At 54.1% G+C, this 21,275-nt stretch overlaps 2 protein-coding genes across 5 annotated transcripts; both read right to left on the bottom strand.

Annotated features, from left to right (window-relative positions):
• Positions 1-347: 347 nt before the first annotated feature.
• CRYBB2 (crystallin beta B2) lies at positions 348-18,682 on the bottom strand. 4 transcript variants are annotated; one of them, XM_084819687.1, is made up of 9 exons: positions 18,602-18,682; positions 18,037-18,081; positions 17,107-17,239; positions 14,910-15,052; positions 5,715-5,778; positions 4,525-4,643; positions 3,902-4,034; positions 2,793-2,935; positions 348-712 (listed from the first exon to the last, which is right to left on the bottom strand). In XM_084819687.1, the coding sequence occupies exons 3-9, from the start codon at positions 17,107-17,109 to the stop codon at positions 544-546; spliced, it is 774 nt and encodes a 257-aa protein (XP_084675813.1). In that variant the 5' UTR covers positions 17,110-17,239; positions 18,037-18,081; positions 18,602-18,682; the 3' UTR covers positions 348-543. The 4 variants fall into 4 exon arrangements, with proteins under 4 accessions (XP_084675813.1, XP_084675814.1, XP_084675816.1 ...); XM_084819688.1 differs by lacking the exon at positions 18,602-18,682 and having other exon boundaries at positions 18,037-18,122; XM_084819690.1 differs by lacking the exons at positions 17,107-17,239; positions 18,037-18,081; positions 18,602-18,682 and having other exon boundaries at positions 14,910-15,348.
• On the bottom strand, positions 17,784-20,222 carry LOC146335888 (uncharacterized). The gene is made up of 3 exons (XM_084820342.1): positions 20,139-20,222; positions 18,939-19,952; positions 17,784-18,847 (listed from the first exon to the last, which is right to left on the bottom strand). Exons 1-2 carry the CDS (start codon positions 20,220-20,222, stop codon positions 19,284-19,286), a joined length of 753 nt encoding a protein of 250 aa, XP_084676468.1. The 3' UTR covers positions 17,784-18,847; positions 18,939-19,283.
• Between the last annotated feature and the right edge of the window lie 1,053 nt (positions 20,223-21,275).

A 21,275-nucleotide genomic window follows, 5' to 3' on the forward strand; every position in this document is an offset into this window, starting at 1 on the left:
CAAGTTAACTCTCCCCTTCCACATGCTGCCCCCCTCAAATCTTCCCCTACATGGCAATTAAGTTTGGGGGTGGGGAATTCCATTGGTTTGGGATTATCTCATTCAGGGAGCAAATTAACTGAAGAACTTACTTTATTGGAGATGATTTGGATAAGAAACTAATTGGCTGGCTTTGCCTCCTGTGACATTTAAATAAATCCTAGTCATTATTTCTAAGAATATATAGATGCAAATAAGCATATTCAGACTTGTGTCTTATGGGCCCGGTCCCCAAATCTTTTAAGAGCCTGGCAATACCTCTGAGATGTACAAACCCAAGTGGAACAGAAAGGACCAAGACCTGTGTTTGAATGGCAAAGCTTTATTCAGGCGTTTTTGGTGGTGATGGCAGCGGTCGCGAGAGCGTCACTCACACAGCAGCGTGCAGAAGAGCGAACCCTGGCCAGGGCGGGGAGGAAGGCAACACAGATGGGGTGCCCGTTGGCTCTCTGGGAACACCCTCCCACCCCCCCAATCCGAGGCAGACAGGCAGAGAGTGATGGCTTAGCTGGCAGGATGGAAAGCGCCTCTCTGGTGCCACTGCATGTCCCGGATGCGCCGCACTGACTGGATCTGGGGCTGCTGTGCTCCGAAGTCAGCACTGTCCTTGTAGTCCCCCTTTTCAAACAGGTATTGGTAGCCTCGGTAGCCAGGATACTGGTAGCCGACCCACCTGCGAAAGGGGACACGGCATCAGCCTCGCAAACAGGGCTCCGCAAAGGGAGCAAATGCCAGTGGTTAATACCAGGTGGCATGGCTGAAGGCCAGAGATCTTTATTTTCACCTGTTTGCTTTTCACACCACCTTCAACATACGGGCTATATTTGAAATTATTAACGTTAAGGAAAATGTGGGAGCCAGAAAACTGACGGACTTACAGCGTCTCATTTTTTTTGTTAATTAAGTTTATTTATTTATTTATTTATTTATTTATTAAATTTATTAATCGCCCATCTGACTGGTCACCCAGCCACTCTGGGCGATGTACAACCCACCATAAACAATTTAAAACAATAAAATTTTACCATAATTTTTTTTTTAAAAAAATACCCTAACCCACCCCAAATGCCTGCCTGAACAACCACGTTTTTAATGCACGACGGAAGCTCATTAAAGAGGGGGCATGACGGAGTTCCCTAGGGAGGGAGTTCCACAGAGTGGGGGCCACCACAGAGAAGGCCCTCTCCCTCGTCCCCACCAGTCTAGCTGTCCTGGCTGATGGGACAGAGAGAAGGCCATCCGAGGCTGATCTTGTTAAGCGGCCTGTCTGGTGCTGCTGGAGGCGCTCCTTAAGATAGGCTGGGCCGGAACCATATAGGGTTTTAAAGGTCAAAACCAACACCTTGAATTTGGCCCGGAAAACAACTGGTAACCAGTGCAACTCCTTCAGCACTGGAGTGATGTGATCTCGCCGGCGGCTGCCTTTAATGAGGCGAGCCGCCGCGTTCTGTACCAGCTGCAGTTTCCGAACCGTCTTCAAGGGTAACCCCACGTAGAGCGCATTACAGTAGTCTAAACGAGAGGAGACCAGGGCATGTACTACCGATGGGAGCAGATGGTCGGGAAGGAAGGGGCGCAGCCGCCGTATCAGATGGAGTTGATACAGCGCTGTCCGGCTCACAGCTGACACCTGAGCCTCCATGGACAGCTGGGAGTCCAAAATGACCCCCAGGCTGCGGACCTGGTCTTTCAAGGGTAGCCGTACCCCATTCAACACCAGGTCAGCATCCCCCAGCCTCCTCTTGTCTCCCACCAAAAGTACCTCGGTCTTGTCAGGGTTGAGCTTCAGCTTATTCCTTATTAAGTGGCAAGGAAATGAACATTGTGAAATCAAGGCTCCCAAAATCCTTATTTGGGGTGTGTCTGGCACTGGATCTCAACACAACGGCTTTGCTCTTTGCCCAACTACTCATTCATTCATGGATTTGTATCCTGCTTTTCCCCTACGAAGTGGAGGTGTCTAAAGCGGCCAAGAGAATATAAATGCAATGTAAAAGAGCAATGTCCAGCTATTGCCCCAGCAGAGAAGCAGAGGGGTGACAACAACAAAGAAGCCTTTCACACAGTACTCTTCCCAGGCATGCACTTCAAGCAGCTTAGGGGCACGCTTGGACATGTGAATGTGACAACTGGCATTCCCAAACCCTGGCTCGCCAGGGATCTACAGCTGGCTGTATCTCCTTACCGAGCTGCTGGCAAACCTCAGCTGGCCTCTGCGTAACGTGTGAATCGTGCTACGGAGCCTAATTCAGTGGCGTATCAGACTGCACTCGAATCCAAGCCAAACCCCTTTGTCTCAGAACAGGAGACCCTGCAGCTATGCCGCCCTGGGCACAGCATCTGCCAGGGTCCTTTTTGCGCCAGCCTGAGCAGTGCATGTGCCAGCAGCGCCAGGATCCTGACACTTAAACATCAGCTGTGTTACCATGGGCACTTCCAGCTCCGTGTGCTATGGACCCACAGGCTTTGCGCAGCTATTTCAGACTGTCCTCCTTAATGGGGTTGTTGTGGGAAGAAAGCTGGAGGGAAAACATGGGAGGGTTACAAGGGGAAGACAACTTCATGTGGGCCCCCTGGAAAACTCAAGTGGACGAGGCAGGGTGGTGGCATGATAAAAGCCTCGCCTGGAAGCACCCCATGACTTCATGAAGTCGGGAGTCAGTCTTTGATGCGACGCCTCTCTTGAGCTGCAGGAAATCAGCCCTCTCGGTGTTTGGATCCAGGCTCAGCCAGGCCTCCGGCAGGAAACTCACGTGCCACTCTGGACCCGCACAGAAGACACCTTCTCCTGGTAGCCATGGGCGTGGAAGCTGGGCACATCATCGTCAGTGATCTCTATCTTCTTGCCGGCAAAGCTGGGGTTCTCGTAGAGGATGATCTTATGCTCCTGGCTGTCCTGGAAGGGAGTCACACCAGGCCGAGGTCAGGGGCGGCCACAGGGCCTAACCCAGGGGAAAGTGTGCCAGGCAAAAAAAGGAGAGTCTGTGAGGGGAAGGGGTGGCAGGGAGCCTCTGCGACTAAGTAGGAAGCCCTATTCAGCCATCAAGCTGCCTGTGTCTCCTCAGTAAGTCCCAGTCTCCCAGTCTGATCTACCTCACAGGGCTGTGGTGAGGATGAATGGGGCTGGGAGGATTATGTGTGCCACCTAAGGTCCTAGGAGGAAGGGCGGTAGGAATCAACCATCAGTGGGTGACAAAAGAGTGAAGAGAAGCTACCATCCGAGGCTTCCTGCAAGTTTTTTTTTTTTGGGGGGGTGGTATTCCAGTACAGCGAATATGCACACAGTTGCTAATTGGCCGAGGACAGCCCCCCCCCCCCATGTATCTGAAATGCAGAAGAGCGTGTGTGGAGAGGAGCGTGTGTGCACGTGTACACAAACGCCAGATTTTGTACTCCAGTGTCATGTACTCCAGTGGCTCCCTTGGCTTAGAAGCAGCAGCCAAGCTAAAGCATCCCTTGCTTTGGATGTCAGGCGTTTACTTTGCAGGTAAGGGGGTGGCCTGTTCCGCCACAACAGTACCAAAATGAAGAGGACAGATGAACGAGAGAGACTCGTATGTCGACCCACCAGGATATTTAGGGCGAAGGCTAAGCCTGGCATGACTGGAGCCGGACGCCTGCCCTTCCTCCTTCGAAAGGGACAAAAGGATCCGCCCCGCCCCCGCTGGATGTGAGGGTGTGTTACCCAGGGCTGCACGGCCACACACCGGCTCACCCTCAAAGCCACAGGGCCGACTGCTCGCCAAATAGTGCGCCCCTCCCCTTCGGGGACTATGCCCAGCCTGGGGGGCTTGCCGCGAGGGGCAGCTTCCCCTCCAGCCCTCCGCGGCCTCTTGCCGGGCAGCGCGAATGTTCCCCTCACCACTTTGATGGGTCTCAAGGCCGCGATGCTGTCATTCCTCCGGCTGTTGGTCCAGGAGTCCCAGCGGGGATATTCCCCCTTCTCGAAGACAAACTGCTCTCCTTTGCAGTTGACTTGCTCGTATCCAACCCACCTGGGAAAAAACGCACAACTCCAAAAACCATCCACTGAAAGAAAGGGATGAGCCGAGCTTCTCCCGGCAGTCGCGGGCAATTCTCTCCCCAGACTGTTCATTCTGCAGAGGAAAGTCCATGCCTCTGTGGCTCCACGGCAGAAGGTCGGTTGCGGGGGGAGCCCAGAATACCCAAGTGGGGGGCAGAGAATGATTCTCCACATTTGGACCTTTTTAAACTTTAGAAAGACGGCATAAGGAGAAACAGGATGGATCCGCCTTCGCCACCCGGGCGCCTCCCGGTGTGTTGGACGGCAAGCCCCATCATCAGCCTGGGAATGACGGGGGTTGCAGTCCAGCGCATCCGGAGGGCACCGGGGTGGCGAAGGCCGCAGCAGGCCCTTGCGCGCAGCGGGGGGGCGGGTCCCCGCTACGCGCGGCTGCCGCAAGGGCGCGATTCCCGCGCCGCCCCGACGGGGGGGTTGCCCCCCCGCCCGCTCTCTGGACTTACGGGCCCGAATGCACCAGGACGGAGCCGACTTTCTCCAGGCCGGCGTCCTTCAGGTCGGGGCACGCAGCGTTCAGCTCCTGGCAGCGGCCCTGGAAGTTTTCCTGCTCGAAGACCACGAGCTGCACGGCGAGAGGAGGGGCGGCTGAGCGGCGGCGGCGGCGGCGCCTCCTGCCGCGGGGGCCCTGGGCGAGCGGGGGCCCGGCGCCGGGGCTTGAGCGCGGGCAAGGGCGGCGCGGCGGCGGCGCGGCTCTCGCTCAGGCGCCCCGGCGCCCTCGGGTGCGCCCGGCGCCGCGCGGGACAGCGGAGCCTGAGGCAGAGCCCGGCAGGGACGCGGGGGGCCGGGCCGGGCCGGGCCGGGCCGGGCCGCCCCCGGGCACCGGCTCGCTCGCGCAGGGCCAGCGCCGCGGGCAGCGGCCCAGGCTCGCGCCAGAACCAGCCCCACCCGCCCGGGTGCCTTTGGCAGCGCGGTCCAGCCAGATCCGCCGTCCCCGGCCTCCTGCCTTTCGGACGGACTGCAACTCCCGGCATCCCCGACCGCTGGCCACGCTGACTGGGGCTGATGGGAGTTGTAGCCCAACACATCTGGGAGGCCCGGGCGGCCTAGCCTAGAGAGCCCTCCGAGAGAGCCAGGCGAGGCCTGAGGCACTTCCTCTGCCCCTCTCCTCTCTCCACCCTTTTCCCAGTGCAGGCCCCCCCCGGGCTGTGCTTGCCCGCGCCCCCCCCGCCAGTGCTGGGGCACCTGCCCATCTGGACGCCTCCTTTGTAGTGGCGGGGGGGCTGATATCCCGCTCTGCACTGGACCAGGCAGGATGGAGACGGCCTTCCTCCAAGAAGCCGTGGGGGCGGGGGGGGGAATATGGGGCTCAGGGCTTTTGCGTTAGGGCTTGCTTCTGCCCTTCTTCTTACGCAGCTTGCCAGCAACAGACACCTCCTTCCCCTGCATAAGGGTTCTCAGTTTGTCAGCGGCAGGTCCAAGATCTTCTTTTCTCCCCTGGCCCCAGAGAGAGACTGGATATGCCCTTGGCCCCACGCAGGCGAGGTCCTCCAGGGGAAACCCCTGTACAGCCAGAGGCACTGCTAGGCATGCGGTGCGGCCCGGGGCGGCTATTCCCACGCCCCACCATGGCACCTGGAGGCCCCACCTGTGTGCACCTCCCGTGCCCCCATAAGGGCTGCTGGCACTGGCTGACCTTGGATCCAGCTTGTTTTGACGCTTGGTGGTCCGAAGCCATGATGGAGGAGAGGGGCTTCTCCCTGGGGAGAGAAACTCGCGTCAGAGCCTGCTCCTTTCCAAGGGAAGCTCAGATCCCTCCTTGAGTGTGCCAGAAGCACCCAACCCATGACCCAATACTGCTGATGCTACTTGCCCAGGTGGCGAGCTGTGGCCTGGGCTGGGAGGAGGGCAGAGTTTGCACGAGAAAATGGTGTACAAAATGCACATGCAATGTGGCAGCCCCCCCCCCTTTGTGGGTCTAGCTCCCTGCCCTTCAGTTTAACTCTAAAGCACCACATCATTCAATATCTCCCCTTCCTGTCCTATAAACCAGCCTCCCCAAGCTAGTGCCCTCCAGAGGTGTTGGACTACAGCTCCCATCACTCCCAGCCAGCATGTAGTCCAACACCTCTGGAGGGTGCCAGGATGGGCAAGGTGAATATAGACTCTAGACGTATGCATCTATAGCTCCATGGATAGCCCAGCAGGGAGGTCCCAGTTTGCACGTGGATGCAGAAAGACTTGCTGGAGGCACAGAGAGAAAACGGGTATTGAAATCAAAGAGTACACACATTTCCCCCAAAGTAGTAAAACTGGCCATTTTGCAAAGGAAAGACAAGAAAAATGGATGCCAATATCTAAAAAAGCGAGAGGAAGGAGTCTCACCCTACAGTTGCTGCCAGCGCACTGGGATGCAGAAAAATGGCCCAAGCACATCCCGCCAGGAAAAACTATGCACAAGTAACCATCTATGAGGGACTTTCATCGCTGCCTGGGTGCCTGGAAATACAACCATTTTCCTCCCAAGAAGCAAAGCAGCAGGACTGAGTTAGGAGAGCAGCTTGGTACAACGTAATCAGAGGGAGTGGGCTCCCCAGCCAGGTACACGCACGCGGGGCCGGGACAGAGCTGTCAGACCCGCGGCTGCGCACTACAGGGAAGGCTTCCCTGTGCCTGTCTGGGGTTTGTTCTGGTGTGCAACGCCTTGCTGCATCCATCTCTCCCCGTCCTTCTCCTCTTACATAAATAAACATACTACTTTGCCTCGCTGTATTCCATGACCCTGGCAGCCTCATTCTACCTGGCAGTCTCAAACCTGGATTGGGAAGAAGAGGGCACCCAAAGCTTTAAAACCTGGAAAAAAGTGGAAGGCTCTTACCGGTTGCACCAGAGTGTGCTTATGCCACTGAAAGCGCTGCAGCTGAGCAGTGGAATTTATAGACCAGTGCGCCAGCAGTATTTATCAAGTTCACAAACGTGTGATCAAAATCGAGAATGCTGGATTAAAAAGCAATGAAAACCGAGGTCAGCTGACCGGCCACGGCCTTTTGTCCTGCTAAAGACGAAGCGGCAGAGTTATTTCATGAGCTTTCAGTTTGGAGTCACCCTCTTTGTCAGGTATGTTGGCAAGGAGAGCTGGTTCTGTCGACCTCAGCAGGGTGAGCGCCCCAGGCTTCTCTCTGGGACAATGCTGCTCCCGGCCCAGCCGGCCCAGGAGAGGATCGTGTCAGGCAGAGACTGTCGCTCAGAGACAAACCCAACACATCATGGAGGCGGAGGGAGACAAAAAATGCCAAGATCAGCGGTTGCATGCTGGAGGATTTTTTTGCATTATTTTTCAAAAAGGAAGGTGGACTTTTCCAGCCCCCACGCTGCTCCTGCCACAGCCCCTGCTGGTTTGGCGAGGAGAGAGAACCGAACTTCTCTTAAAGGTCAGGAAAGACCACATGCTTTATTCACACAAGAGACAGACAAAATGGATGATTCTGCTAAGCAGCTTGAATGTCAGGAGACAACGGTTTGGATGGACAGAAAAACAATTTGTTTGGTGTTTGTGAAGACACTTTGATCATGCAATAATATTCTGGGCCTCACATATTCTTGGGCCTTCAACACCCTAAGGAAGCCTGGACAACCCGCAAAGCTTGGTCTCACTTGGTCAGCCCAATTCCTTTGCCGCTGTCTCCACCGCTCCTGCCCTGGCCTTCCCTGCAGGGGTGGCTTGCTTGGATCCCAGCTGGCACCCAACCATATTATGCAGCAATATTCTCAGCTTTTTAATCTATGGGTGGAAAAGAAATAGGACATGATCTCTTATCAGTGCTGAACCTGCAAGTTGGAAGGATGAAGGAACGTGGCAAAATGAATGCCAGGATGAGAGATGCCAGTTATGGCTTTCTTCACTTGCTTTTAAATATCCTATAATTTATCTGACTGGAGCCTCAAATATTGTTTCTTAATTGAACTGAAGCCCCCATACAGAATTTAATCTCTATAGCATCTGTAATTAAAAGTAACATTTAAAACCCACCAGAATTCATGAGTAGGACTGTATCTCATCTTGTTTAATGATTGAAACACAGTGTGTTTAAATAGTTTCTTTCCTCTCGTGTCCAACCAAAATCTAACTTTTGAGCCAGCATGTCCATAATCAGATGGAAAGTAATCCAATTTCGATGAGCCAGTCTTTGCTCTTCAATGGTTCCTTTAAGCAACTGGGGTCAAAGGAGATGGAGGGCTGCTAAGCTAGCATGACCAGGTGAGGCAGCTTTGTTTGGGCACCCAGATGGAGCAAATTGCACCAGCTGTGGGTGGGTGCTAATTAATGAGATCAGAGCAGACCTGGATGGGGAGTTTAACCCTTTCCCCCTGCTGCCATCCTGAGGAAAGTCTCTCTTCAAAGCTAGTCTTTGCTGCGTGGGGGCAGGGGATCCCTCATCAGCACCAGCTGAATATCTCCTTCCAATGCGAATAGCACTTCAAAGAGGGATTTTTCTGATTTATTTATTTACTACATTTCTATACCGCCCCATAAACGAAGCTCTCTGGGTGGTTCACAAAAATTAAAACCTCAAGGTGCAATGTAAAACAATATAAAATATAAAAGTACAACCAGAATAAAACCTAGTAGCAATGCAGAGATTTAAAATACAGATTTAAAACAGCTGAGCTAAAAGACTAGAGTGCTAAAACACTGGGGAAATAAAAAGGCTTTCACTTGGTGGCAAAAGGAGTACAATGTAGGCACCAGGTGAACCTCTCTAGGAAGTTCATTCCACAGCCCGGGTGCCACAGCAGAAAAGGGCCTCCTCCCGGTAACTGCCCACCTCACTTCCTTTGGCAGGGACTCCCAGAGAAGAACCCCTGAATATGACCTTAGGGTCTGGGCAGGTACATATGGGAGGAGGAAATTCTTCAGCTAACCTGGCCCCAGGCCCTTTAGGGCTTTGAATGTTAATACCAGCAGTTTGAATTGGGCCCAGAAAGGGACTGGCAGCCAGTGCAGATGGAAAAGTACTGGCGTAATGTGATCTTGTTGGCCAGTCCCTGTCAACAATCTTACTGCCCTGTTTTGGACTTGCTGAAGTTTCCAGACCATTTTCAAAGGCAGCCCCATGTAGAATGCATTACAGTAATCCAGGCAAGAGGTTATCAGAGCACGGATAACTGCAGCTAGGCTATCTCTGTCCAGATAAGGGCATAGCTGGTGTATGAGCAAGCTGATAAAAGGTCCTCCATCCCACTGATTTTTTCCTTAGGAATGCAATAGGGGAGGAAAGGGTTAAATTCCCTCATCATGTCTACTCTGATCACATTACTCTCACACTCACACACACACACATACACACACACACAGTTGATGCAGTTTGCATTTTAGCAAGCTGGCAGTTTAGATGTAAAGGGGCATTAAATGTCAGGGGTGGTTTGGCCCTCAGACTCCACAAGTGTACCTGCCCCCCCACCCCCATTATGCCAGTTCCATGGTGAGGTGGTGGATTAACAGGGCGAGGAGCATAAATGCCAGCAGTGAAATATGGGTGGGGGGGGGATAGAGAGGGGTAGGTAAGGAAAGGGGATGGAGCTGAAATAGCAGCAAAATATTTCAACCTGTTAGACCTGGTTCACATCTCCATTCAGCCATGAAGCTTCCTTGGTGATCTTGTAACCTGCCTCATAGGGTTCTTGTGAGGAAAAAATGTCAGTAGGAGAGAAATGCATCTATCCTGTCTTGAGCTCCTCAGAAGAAAGGCAGGATGTAAACAGATACATGATGGGTAAAGAGAGGTCGGTTGTCTCATCTGTCAGGTCCGTATTTGGGCAAACGAAAATTCAGCCATGACTCTCCCATCCCTGCAGCTCTTCCTGGGCAGTGTGAACTGGTGGATTCAAAATCTGATTCTCTCTCATTTAGAGCAGGGCCAGGTTGCCAACTGTCTTGGAGGTTAACTTTTCTTCTTTTTACTAGAATCCCCAAGCTCCAGCAATGTATTTTAAGACGTAGAGGATCTTGTTAACAGCCATGGCATAATAAGGAACCTGTATTAAGTGATCCTGGGTTTGCACTCAGTTGAGGGAGAGCCAAAGGCAGCTGGTGTCTCAGCATAGCTAATAGACTAACAATCCACCAGCGGGCCATCATCTGCCTTTGGCCTGATTTGGAGGGCTTCTATCTCCGCTTCATTTTAAAGAGCCAGAGTTGTGCAGCATGCTCCTGATTGGAAACTTCTTTACACAATCCAAAGTTGGGTGTTGTTCCGAGAATGCATCCAGTACCCATAGGCTTCTCTGTTCTTGCTGGGTCCAGACACTGATAATATTTGGGAGTCTCCTTGTTGGGTGCCCTTCTGGTTAGTGGGTGGTGGTGGCGACAGAGACACACCTTCTTCAGTTGGACTGCTCGTGTTGTGCTTCAGATTAGGGCACTGCTCTCTTTCGGACCTTGTACATTTGGGGGAGGGATCAGCACGCCATCTGCACCTGCGTATGCATTTCTTGACTGCTTCGTGTATCGGATGAATTGGGCTCCAGTGCTCAGGAGCCTGTGCAGAGATCCCATTATTGCTCCTTGAAGTGGAACCAGGCTCTCGGGGTGGGGGGCTGCTGCAAAAGATGGCTGCAGTGACTATCCTGAAATTATGGCAGCACCATGATGTATTCACAGCTATCCACTACTCTCCAGTACCAGGCCTCTACATTATGTGCTAGCTGGGGCTTCCAAACATTTTTGACAGGAAGCTCCACATCATCCTGCTTGTTGCAGAAATCCATTTCGCTGCACTGAGGGCCAGAGGTAGAAACTGGACTGCTGTGCTAAGTGAGCGCTCCTGGTTGGGTGCTGGAGGAATTGGGGAGTGGACCCCTGTGGCTGGTACAATCTAGGCCCCTTTGCTGGATCAGGCAATCCTTGGCCCCGAAGGCCCAGATGTCCCATACCTACCATTATAGTCCAGCCTCCCCCAAGCCAGCACCCTCCTGATGTGCTGGACTACAGTTCCCATAATCCCCAGCTGGTTGCAGTCCAACACATCTGGAGGGCACCACGTTGTGAGTGGCTGTGCTAGTCGAGGAGGATGCCACTGTGTTTTTGTTTGGCAACAGCTATGCTGACGGGGGATGATGGGGACTGTAGTCCAGCACATCTGGAACACACCAGAGATTGGGGAGGCTGGCTCTGCTCCAGCTGCCAGCAAAGAGAGGCCCAGAGGTTGAATGCCAGGACCTTTTGCATGCATAGCGTGTGCCCTCCCATGGAGCTATGGGGCCCCTGCCTAAACATAGGCATCCGTCACTGCTTTATAGCAAGTCTGACCCTTGGCCCAACCAGCCTCGCCTTGCCAGCTTTGACTGGCAGCACCTCTGCAATCTTTCCGGCACAGAAGGGTTTTTCCCCAGCTCTGCTAACGGAGACCTTTTCCGTCTGGAGATGTCTGGCACTGAGCCTGGGGCTTTCCACCTGCAAAGCTGGCATGGGCTTGACCCGGCACCCAGGAGAGAGGAGTCCTTTGCACATCCTTATTCTCTGAGCTCTTGGGATGTGCAGGCAAACCTAGTCCCTCTGCACATGACACAGCTGGCCCCAGTGTGGAAAAGAGCTCCAAGCCCGGCTGCTTAAACTGAGCCCTCTTGGGTGGCTCCAAAGGAAAAGGGGCCTTTGGCATCTCAGAGGGCCCTTCTTTGGAGAAGCTCTTTGGGGTGGAGATTCGGTCCTGCCCTACTGACGTCTCGACTCAGTTGGAAGGTGGATGGCCTCTCTTGGCCTACTGCCCCTTCGGGGAAATGGCTTCTTCTGGGCATTCCCAGCATTTGTGCAGAGACAGCCTGGCTGGGGCAGGATTGCAGAGGAAGGGGCAATGGCCAACAAGGGAGGAGGAGGAGGAGAGGGCAGAAGGTCTGCGATCTGCACTGGCTTCCAGTCTGTTTCCAGGCCCAGTTCCAAGTGCTGGAATCTGCCTTTAAAGACCTAAATGGCTTGGGACCAAGTTACCTGAAGAAGCATCTCCTGGATATACCTATCCGACCATAGGCTCACCTTCTGAGGCCCTTCTCTGGATCCCCCCTCCCCAATATGTGAGGCAAGTGGCTACTACAGAAGGAGGGACTTTTCACTGGTGGCGCCTCACTTGAGGAATGGCTCCCTAGAAAGGCTCGCCTGGCACCTACACTGTGGTATGTTTGGTTGCTGGTGAAGATTCAAAAAAAAAATTCTCCCAGGGTTTTTAGCCATTTAGCTTTAAAGTTGGGTTGTAGATGCTTGCACTGCTGTTGTTCTCCGATGTTGTGGCTTTTACTTTGGTTTTATCCTGTTGCTGTTTTACTCTGTTTTAGATTTTATGTGGTTTTATTCTATTTATGCATTTTATGGTTTTAACTTTTATTTTGTGAAGCGCCCAGAGTTTCCGCAGTCAGATAGAATAGCAACACAATAACATTTGGTGGGCAAAGCACAGAGGCTGGACAAAGTGATGCTGACCACAAACTGTGTTTTGATAGACGCAGAGGGCTCTTCTGGGAGGAGTTGGGGGGGGGGAATTGCAAGCAACGAGAAAGCAGAGGAGGCACAGCTACAGCACAGCCCTTTATTGAGAGCGTTAAATCTCACTTTTTTGTTTTTACACATAAGGCCTCTGCCACCGCTTCAGGGAGAGGGCCTTGGTTCAGTTTCTTCCCCTCCTTTATGAACGTGGTCTGTGCTTCTTTTAGCTCTCCTCAAAGCAGCCTCTTTTGTGCCACTGCTGGTCCCGGACACGCCGTACTGACTGGATCAAAGGCTGGCTGGCACCCCACTTGTTCCAGTGGAGGTACTCGCCTTTCTCAAAGACGTACTGCTGGCCACGGTACCCGCGGTATTCATATCCCACCCATCTACAGAGGCAGAGGGGGCACAACAAAGAAATGTCAAGAGAAAGCCAGCCAGGCATCCTTTACAACCAGGGTGCTGAGAGGCATGGCCACTGGAAAGGTATCACCTCCCACCCATCTCCCAAAAAACAGAACTAGGCATGACTCAATTTATAAAATCGTGCATCTACTGCCCTTTTGGCCAATGACAGTCCCTTCACTCCTTGGCAGTTTGCAACTACAAAAAATGATGAAACCAGAGGGTATTACAACCAGCCAACAAAACAGCTGCTTCCAGATGAGGCTTTTATTGTGCGATCTAACTGCTTTGTTCGCAGAATGTTATGGGAGATCCAAACAATGTAGTCAACCACTGGTAGCCCTCCCGTGTTTTCCCACCTCTTCTTTCACCTTTTCTCCTATTGCAGAAAATCCATTAGGGAAAAAAGGCAGAATAGCTGCAAGATGCATTCTGAATAATTAGCGTTAGGAGCTCTCCTGTCTGGAAGCACCCAAGGTCTGCCAGCAGGTCTGCATTAAAGTATATCAGAAGCTTGGTGGAGTGAAGGAAGTCTTAGCTGGCCACCTTAGCTGACCACAGTGTGTGTGTGTGTGTGTGTGTGTGTGTGTGTGCGCGTGCGCGCGCACGTGCAGATGAACCTCTTTGGGGAGGGAATTCCACAGTGGGGTGTCACAGCTGAAAAGGCCCTGATGCAGCTCTGCTGGTGGTGGAACACTGAGCAAGGCCTTCAAAGGCAATGCAGAGGGCAGAGAGGTTCATATGGAAGGTGTCCCTTCAGATATTCTGGCCCCAAACGGTGTATGGCTTTACAGCTAAGTAAGCACCACCTTTATTTGGCCTATGCATAAATTGGAGGCCAGTGAAAGCTAAACAAAACTGGAGTGATGTGATCTGAAAAGCAAACACCAGAAATTATTCTGGTCCCTGCATTTTGCACTAGCTTTAGTTTCTGGATGTTTTTGAAGGGCAGCCTCAGTTAGAGCATTCTAAAGACAACTAATCTGGATGTGACCAAGGCAGATGGCTGTGGCCAGAGCCGCTTTTCCCCAAGGATTGCGCCCTGCTGATTCACCAGCCCAACGCGAGTGCTGGAGCCTGGCTTGGCACAGCAGCCCTGCATTTCCCCCCATCTCATGTGACGCGACATCCACGAGCTCTGGATTTCTGGGTCTCTGCTGCGCTCCGTGGGCCGGAGAAACGTGATTTTAAGGGCATCCTCAGCTCTGAGCATTTTTAATATTTGTAAAGCTATCCTTGGTTGTGCTTGCAAGTCTGCTGATTTTTGCAGGATTTTTAAAATAATGCATGCTGTAATTTTAATTTGCTTGTCTGGACGTTTACTGATTATGATTTGTGTTTTTAATATTGTCTGTAAGCTGCTTTGGGGGCGATGTGATGGGCAGAAAAGCAGGATATCAATGCCAACATAAATTTAAACAAAAACACAACAGACTCTACCTGCAGCCACTTGAACGGCTGCTCAGGACTACCACGGCGCCCAAAGATCTTCAGACATGTACCAGCGTGCCTGCCCAGTTCAGGGCCACAGCACTTGTTCAGTAACGGTGTCTCACTGTTCTGAGGAAGCATCTACGCTCTTCTCACCGACGCTCTTGTCCCTCATCGGGCCAAAATGACACACTCTGCTCTGCGCACTTCCGCACGTGTATTGGGGCTTTGCTCCCTACATTTCACGCCACGTGAAGATGGGTGGTGGTGGTGGTAGAGGAGAGAGAAAACGAGGGCGGGGCGGGGCGAGGAGAGGAGAGGAGAGCAGACCCTGGAGCAGGGTTCAGCATTTCCCCAGCAGGTGGAGCAAGATCAGGGACTGTCCTCCCACGGGAAGCGCAGCTGTGCAAACCAGCCTCTGTCTGAGGCGGCCTCCTCCAGATGTGTCAGGCTACAACTCCCATAGGCTGGCTGGAGGGGATGTGGGAGCTGTAGTCTAACACACTGGGAGGCTGTTCGAAACCCCCTGCCGCCTCCTCCCTGGGGGCCGAAAGGTTTGCCTCCCACCCGCTGCCTCCTTACATTCCATTCAGGGCCTTGATGCTGGCCACGCGGTCCTGGGAGCCGTGAACCCACAAGCTGGGCACATCGTCCCCCGCGATCTCCATTTTCCGCCCATGGTAGCTGGTGCTCTCGAACAGGTGAATCTTGTGGTCTGGGCTGTCCTGCAGTGGGAGGGACAAGTGGCAGGAGGCGGGCGGGCGGTGCAGCCGTGCTGCTCTGCAGAGACCCGCCCCACACGCACAGGGACAAGGGAAGGGAGTGAGGCTTGGCTCCGGGGCAGAGCACCTGCCTTGGCCGCAGGAGGCCCCAGGTTCTACCCCCGCTGGCATCGCCAGTGAAACGGATCTCCAGGAGCAAAGGGCAGGGACATTTTCTGTGCTCAAGACCCACAACAAGGCCAGGGGGAGGGGGTCTGTTTGGCCGTGAGGGCTCAGATCTGCCAGTAGGCCTGTCCTCCCCGACCCTGCCTAGGGCAGGGGCCGTAGTTCAGTTGGCAGAGCCCCTGCTTTGCATGCAGGAGGCCCCGATTCAGTCCCCGGCAGCATCTCCAGGCAAAAGGACGAGGAGATGGGAAGGCCCCCCCCCCACTTTGCCTGAAAGCTGGAGAGCTGCTGCCAGTCAAGGCAGACAGAAGCAGGTAAGATGGCCAAACTGTCCACCTCCGCGGAACCTCTTTCAGGCAGAGGGCTGGATTTGGTTTCAGAGAAGCTGTCGGCGGCCCGTATTCCAATGGGGGGGGCAGAGCAAAACGGGCAGGGCCAAAAGCCCCCAAAATACCAGCCTATTTTAGCTTAAAGCTCTTGCTGTCAGTAATTTAGGAGAGGCATTTCAGCCTCTTAGAAGGGCTGGGGGCGGGCCGGTGGGGGACACGCAGAAGCCATGGAGCCACCAAATGCACAGCGGTTGGGGGACGGGAAGGGGCCGTGGCCATCCAGGAAACCCCCCAGGGCCACAGTGGGCCCATGGGCCTTAGGTCCTATTCAGAGGGCAGCGCCAGGCCAGCCAACGCGGCCCTCTGTGTTCGCCCCTGGCCCTGACAGAGGGAGCACAACACGCGGCCGGCCAGGCCTGCCCAGGACACTGAACTGCCCCGGGACGCCACACCGAGGACAGCGAAGGCACCGTGGATGGCACGGCCTCGCTCTGGGCTCTTTGGAGCATCACGTCCTCCCAAGGCGGGGGTGAGGCACAGAGCTTGGGAGACGGCATCAGCCCCAGAGAGCCCAGCCCACGGCGACAGGCGATGTGAGCTGACATCCAAGATGCGGAGCACCACACACCCCGCCCCCAAGGGAAGCAGCCAGGTGAACATATCCACGCATGAAGCTTAATAATGCCACGCCCGTTTAGCTTTAAAAGGGGACTGGGAAATTCAGGGAGAGGTTTCGTCAAGGGCCATTAGGCACAGCAGCTCAACAGACCCTCCACCTCACCACATGCCCCTCGCTGCGGAGCACGGGGGGCGGGGGGCTCTTGTTTACTTTATTTCTTTACAATATTTATATACCGCTCCATGCCTAGAACAGATTTTGGAGCTGTGAACACAAAGGATGAAACAGTAAAAGCATAAAAAGATTAAAACACTACATTAAAATTACACTTGTTCAAAAACACAATGCCACTAAAACCCGTAACTGGCCAATTAAGGGATGCCCCCTGGAACAGTGCTGTTTTCAGGAGGCGCCAGAAACAACGCAGTGTTGTGCCTGCCTGACCTCCAGGGGCAGGGAGTCCCAAAGAAAGGGGGCCGCCACACTGAAGGCTCTTCTCCTGGTGGACTCCAGTCGGGCCATAGGTCCACGTGGAACCACCAGGAGCAAGCCCTCCGATGACCTCAGTGACTGGGCAGGCTGGTAAGGGAGAAGGTGCTCTCAGGGCTCTTGCTCCTATGTTTTGCTTTGGGCTTCCTGGAAGCATCTGGTAGCCACTGTTGGCAACAGGTCACTGGGCTGGGCAGATTTCTGCAGGCTCGTCTTAAGTTCATTGTGAAATTTGCTTCTCTATCCTTTTATACAAAATCCAGTATAAAAATTATTTATCAAAATATCCATCCATGCATACCCTAAATATAAAATCTCCATTTTACAGATATGGTCGTGAGGCTGAGCGCCAGCAGCTTGCCCAAAGTGACACCATTCAGTCCCTGGCAAAGATGGGACTTTGAACCCCGGTGGGCAAGCGGTGGGCAAATCCTGGGGCCCATCGTGTTACTCACCATCAGCAGGGGATGGACAGAGAGGAGGCTGTCACTGCTGCGGCTGTTGGACCACGCGTCCCAGCGCAGGTAGTCCCCCTTCTCCAGCACAAACTGCTCTCCACTGAATGCCTGGTGCTCGAACCCGACCCACCTGTGGGAGGGAAGCCAGAGCGAGAGCTTTTAGCTTGGGCGATCGGGAAAGCAGAACTCAGCTGCCACCGCTGCCTGTAACCAGGACTATGCATATGCTGGAATACTGGGCTAGTGCAAGCATGCGGCTAGTGCAAATGTGTGGCGCTGAGCGCAGTACTTACATTCTGGAGAACCCCAGTATTCCATTTTTGGGGTACTTTTTAAAATGTTATTTTCACAAATCACAAGATATAACAAAGAAGAAGAAAGACATACACATAACATTTCAAACATAACATAAGCGCTCAAACCATCCATGAACGTAGAATTCTACTACATTACGAAAAGTGACCAATTCTGAATACACTTGTTTATGAAACAAGTTCTTTATATCTTCTTAAATAAGTCAATCTTTCTGGAACCAATCTTCATTAGATGGAATCTTGGTCTTCTTGCAGAAAGCACCTATCAGTATTTTACTCACTGTTAAAAGGTTAACAATACGCTCCAAGTCACAAGTTAAATTTAAGTTTTAAGATAGCCAAGTAAAACACACAATGGGTCCAGTATTCCAGTTTTTAATGAAAAGTAAGCTTCTAGTCCTTATGACTTAAGCAGCTGTGCTTAAAAGTGCCTGGGCAATGCCTGCTAAAATCCAAGAAGCCATAAAAACAGTGGCAGGATAAGGTCTTCAGCAGTTAGGGGAAGGGCTCTGTGCCCAGCACAGCTCTTTAGCAGAACTGGAGTAAGTTAGGCAGATGTAACCAAATTACTAGTCGATAACAAATAAGAGCATTCATATAGCTCTTCAAGTACCTTAAATAGCGCAAATATCTTCAGACCTTCACATATTTGAAAAGGCTGTTGGAAAGATTAGAAGAGTTAGTATGTACCATCACTATCAATACAGAGCTGCTATTTATTGGACTGCACTTCCTTTGTTGGCTGGGAAGGGATTTATATTATTTATTGCCACTTTCTTTGGCATTTTTAAAAAATCAAGCGTTTTAGTTTGGAAATACAGGAGAAGAATTACATAAAAACACAAACAACCATACACAGCTGTTTTTGTTGTATTTTGCTGCTTTGCTTTCACTGTCAGTGACTCCGAGTTTATCCTGGAAAAAGAAAAGTGGTGCGTGAGCAACAGTATTATTATCGGCATCACCAGGCGGAGGGATGCGTTGTTATTCGCTCTTTCATGCGCTCAGTACTCATGGGCCAGCCTCCACCCGAATGGAGCCCACTTTGTCTAGGTCCTTCTCCGTTACGTTGGGACTCTCATCCGTCAGCTCGCGTTTCCGGCCCTGGAAATTCTCCATCTCGTAGAGGGTGACCTGGAAGGGCAAAGAAGCCGCCCAGTGCTGGACTTAAGACTTACAGCCATCAGTGGGTGAAGGGGCCTCAAGAAGAGAGGGCTGCTGGTGGAGCTGGAGTTTAAGAAGAAGGGTTGGCAGCTGGCTGGTCCACAAGGAAACCGTAAGCGACCCAGCAGTGCATGCAGTTCATAGGAGGCAAAGGCAGCCGCCGTTCGGGAGGGCTGGGTCCATTTCTTGATCCCATCCCCGTGCTGGATCCACACGGGAAAGCCACTTGAATGGAGGCACCTTAAACGCTGGTTCAGGGTCTGCAGTGATGACGAGACAGTGTTATGGGGAAATTTGGAAGACGTTTGTCGGGGACACCATGCAAGAACCAAAGGCAGGTGAGCCACTTACCAAATAATGGCCTCCAATCGGGCAGTGGCCCAAACAAGCCATTGGTGGCCAGCTCATTTAAAGACCGCAAGGCCTGGGGGGCCACCATGGGAGGAGGGCCACGGTGCATGTGTGGGCCACCGTCTCGTCACCTCCAGACCCAGCCAGGGCTTGGCCCAGCAACCCCACGAGCAATACAAGAGCACTGATCCCCAGAGGCCCCCCGGCTCTCTGCGGATGTGCGTGTGGCCGCGCATGGGGGTTGGGGGCCTTCTGGATCATCCTAAAAATGCTTTCTCCAGCTGATTTTAAACGCTGTCTACCAACGAAGAGTCTTCTGGGGAACTCCGGCCGTCCCGCACGATTTCAGAGCACGGGCGCAGCTGGCGTGGGAAATCCGGGGAGGGGCCGGGCGCGCTCCGACACAGCCAGCCAGAGGGCTGCCACGCAGCCTTGCCCGGCGCGGTTCCGGGGCCCGCGACGGCCCGGCGACGGGCTGCGGGGCGGCGCGCGGGCGCCCGCTGTGCCCCCCCAGCAAGGGAAGTCCCGCGTCCTAAGCGGGCGCCCAAAGGCGCGGCGCGCGGGGGGCAGCCGCGGGCGCGATGTCGCCGCGCGCCTTCGCGGGCCGGGCCGGGGAGGCCTGTCGCCGGCAGAGGCTCCCCGGAGGATGGCGCGGTCGAGGGCGCCATCTCCCGGCGCTTCGCGGGACAGCCGCTTGGCGAGGACGCCGCTGCGGGCGCAAGGCGCCGCGCCGCGCAGGAGCCCCCCGCGGGCCGGGGCCGGGGCCAGCGCCCCCTCCTGGGGCCGCCGACGCCGCGCCGCCCCTCCGGCCGCCCCTCCGGCGGGCCGTGTTGCTCGGCCACGGCGCCCGCAGCCCGCCAAGCCGAGCGGCGGCCGGCGCTCCGAGGGGAGAAGCGCGCTCCGCCGAGGCCCGCCTGGCCCGGCTTTGCCGCGGAGGGGTGCGGCCGCGGGCTGCAGGCCGCGGCCGCTCTTTCCCCGGCCCTGCAACGCCCCGCGAGGGGCCGAAGTCTGGCTCTAAGGCGGCGGGCGCCGCGTGCTTCGGGGGCCGAGCCATCGGTCCCCGCGGAGCCTGTGGAAAGCAACAGCTGGCCTTGTCCCATGCAGGAAGGGGGCAGCGCTGGCGTGAGAAAGGGCCCCAGGCACGCCCCTGTTCGCAGTTGCTGATGCAGCGGGCGGGCGGGCGGGCGGGGGGGGGCGAGCCCGCTGGGAAGTGCTCGGGTAGGCGGGCAGGAACTGGCTCTCTGCCGCAAGGCGCCTCAGCAGCTCGGCCACAGAGTAACCCATCCCCTTGCCGCCAGCCCTCTCTCGGCCCTCCACTCAACTTCCCCTCCTTGCCCCGCCCCAAACTGAACAAAAGCGACGCCCCACCTCACTCCCCATTCCTAATTTCAGCCTTGGATCTCGTCACCCCAGTCACGGCCTGACGCTTCGGTGCACAGTTCCCCGTCCTCCAAGCAGATTCTCTTAAGTGGAGGGTAGATGGAGTTCGGCGCAGGCCGACTTACTGCCCTGAGCCTCAGCTTTTCCCTTTTCTCCTTCTGGGAGTAAAGCACAAACAGCTTCCCGCATAATGCAAGTGGGAAGTTCCATATTTACCCTGTGGAATCCTTTCTGCAAGTGCAATATTCAAAGGCTGTTGCTTGGTGGGAGAAGTCGGATGCCCAGATCGCTACCTGTGACTATGGGGGGTGGGGGACCTGTTCATACCTCCTCCCCAGATGCCGTTGGCTCCGACAGTAGTGCTATTTATTGGCCTGTCACTGACCACAGCATGGGCTTTCTAGGGCGCTGAGGCAGCAACAGATGCAGGCACCAGAGCCCACCCACCGCATTTCACTTCAATAGCGAGGGCTGGACGCCACAATACGGAACCATTATGCCGAGTTCTCTCGGCCGCCAGTTTAGAGAAGATTAACAGCCAACAAGCCGGGCCCATCAGCATGTTGGCTCTGCCTCTTGCCAGAACCTCACAGAAATTCTGGGTCAGCAGCTTTTCCAAGTGCTTGACCTAAAACCAAAGCCTCCACAACAGCACGTTCCAAGCGAGATTGCCGGGGTCTGCTGTTTGGGGCTGTTCCACTGGAAAGTGCCAAGTCTTCTGGGCCTGCAGTCAAATGTAGTTGTTATGGTTGTTGTTTTTAAAGGCAAACTCGCTTGAATCACCATTCCGATTCTTAAAATACACTTATGCTTTTGATGAGTGGAACCGAGTTGAGCCAGCAAGGCCTTCTGAAACAGCTGTAGGGTGCTAAAGGCTGCAAATAACCAGTGGCTCTTGTCACCTCTGGGGAGCAAAGATTAGCAGACAGGGATGTGTTTATTTAAACTGCTGCGGAG

This window comes from Heloderma suspectum, chromosome 13, assembly GCF_057233095.1.
Source record: "Heloderma suspectum isolate Gila_16-S chromosome 13, 16-S_ref, whole genome shotgun sequence".
In the NCBI taxonomy this organism is placed as follows: domain Eukaryota; kingdom Metazoa; phylum Chordata; class Lepidosauria; order Squamata; family Helodermatidae; genus Heloderma; species Heloderma suspectum.

Bases quoted from the DNA above. Each gene is read 5' to 3' on its own strand.
- CRYBB2 (XM_084819690.1), bottom strand. From the start codon at position 15,220: ATGCCAGCGGGGGTAGAACCTGGGGCCTCCTGCGGCCAAGGCAGGTGC. The intron at 4,644-5,714 runs GTCAGCCAGTGC...CTCGCCGTGCAG, and splicing joins CAAAACAAGCTGGATCCAAG to CTCGTGGTCTTCGAGCAGGA. The intron at 713-2,792 runs GTGAGTTTCCTG...CCCCTTTCGCAG, and splicing joins GTGCGGGTCCAGAGTGGCAC to GTGGGTCGGCTACCAGTATC.
- LOC146335888 (XM_084820342.1), bottom strand. From the start codon at position 20,222: ATGGGTTACTCTGTGGCCGAGCTGCTGAGGCGCCTTGCGGCAGAGAGC. The intron at 19,953-20,138 runs GCTCGCCCCCCC...CCGCCGCCTTAG, and splicing joins ACCCGAGCACTTCCCAGCGG to AGCCAGACTTCGGCCCCTCG.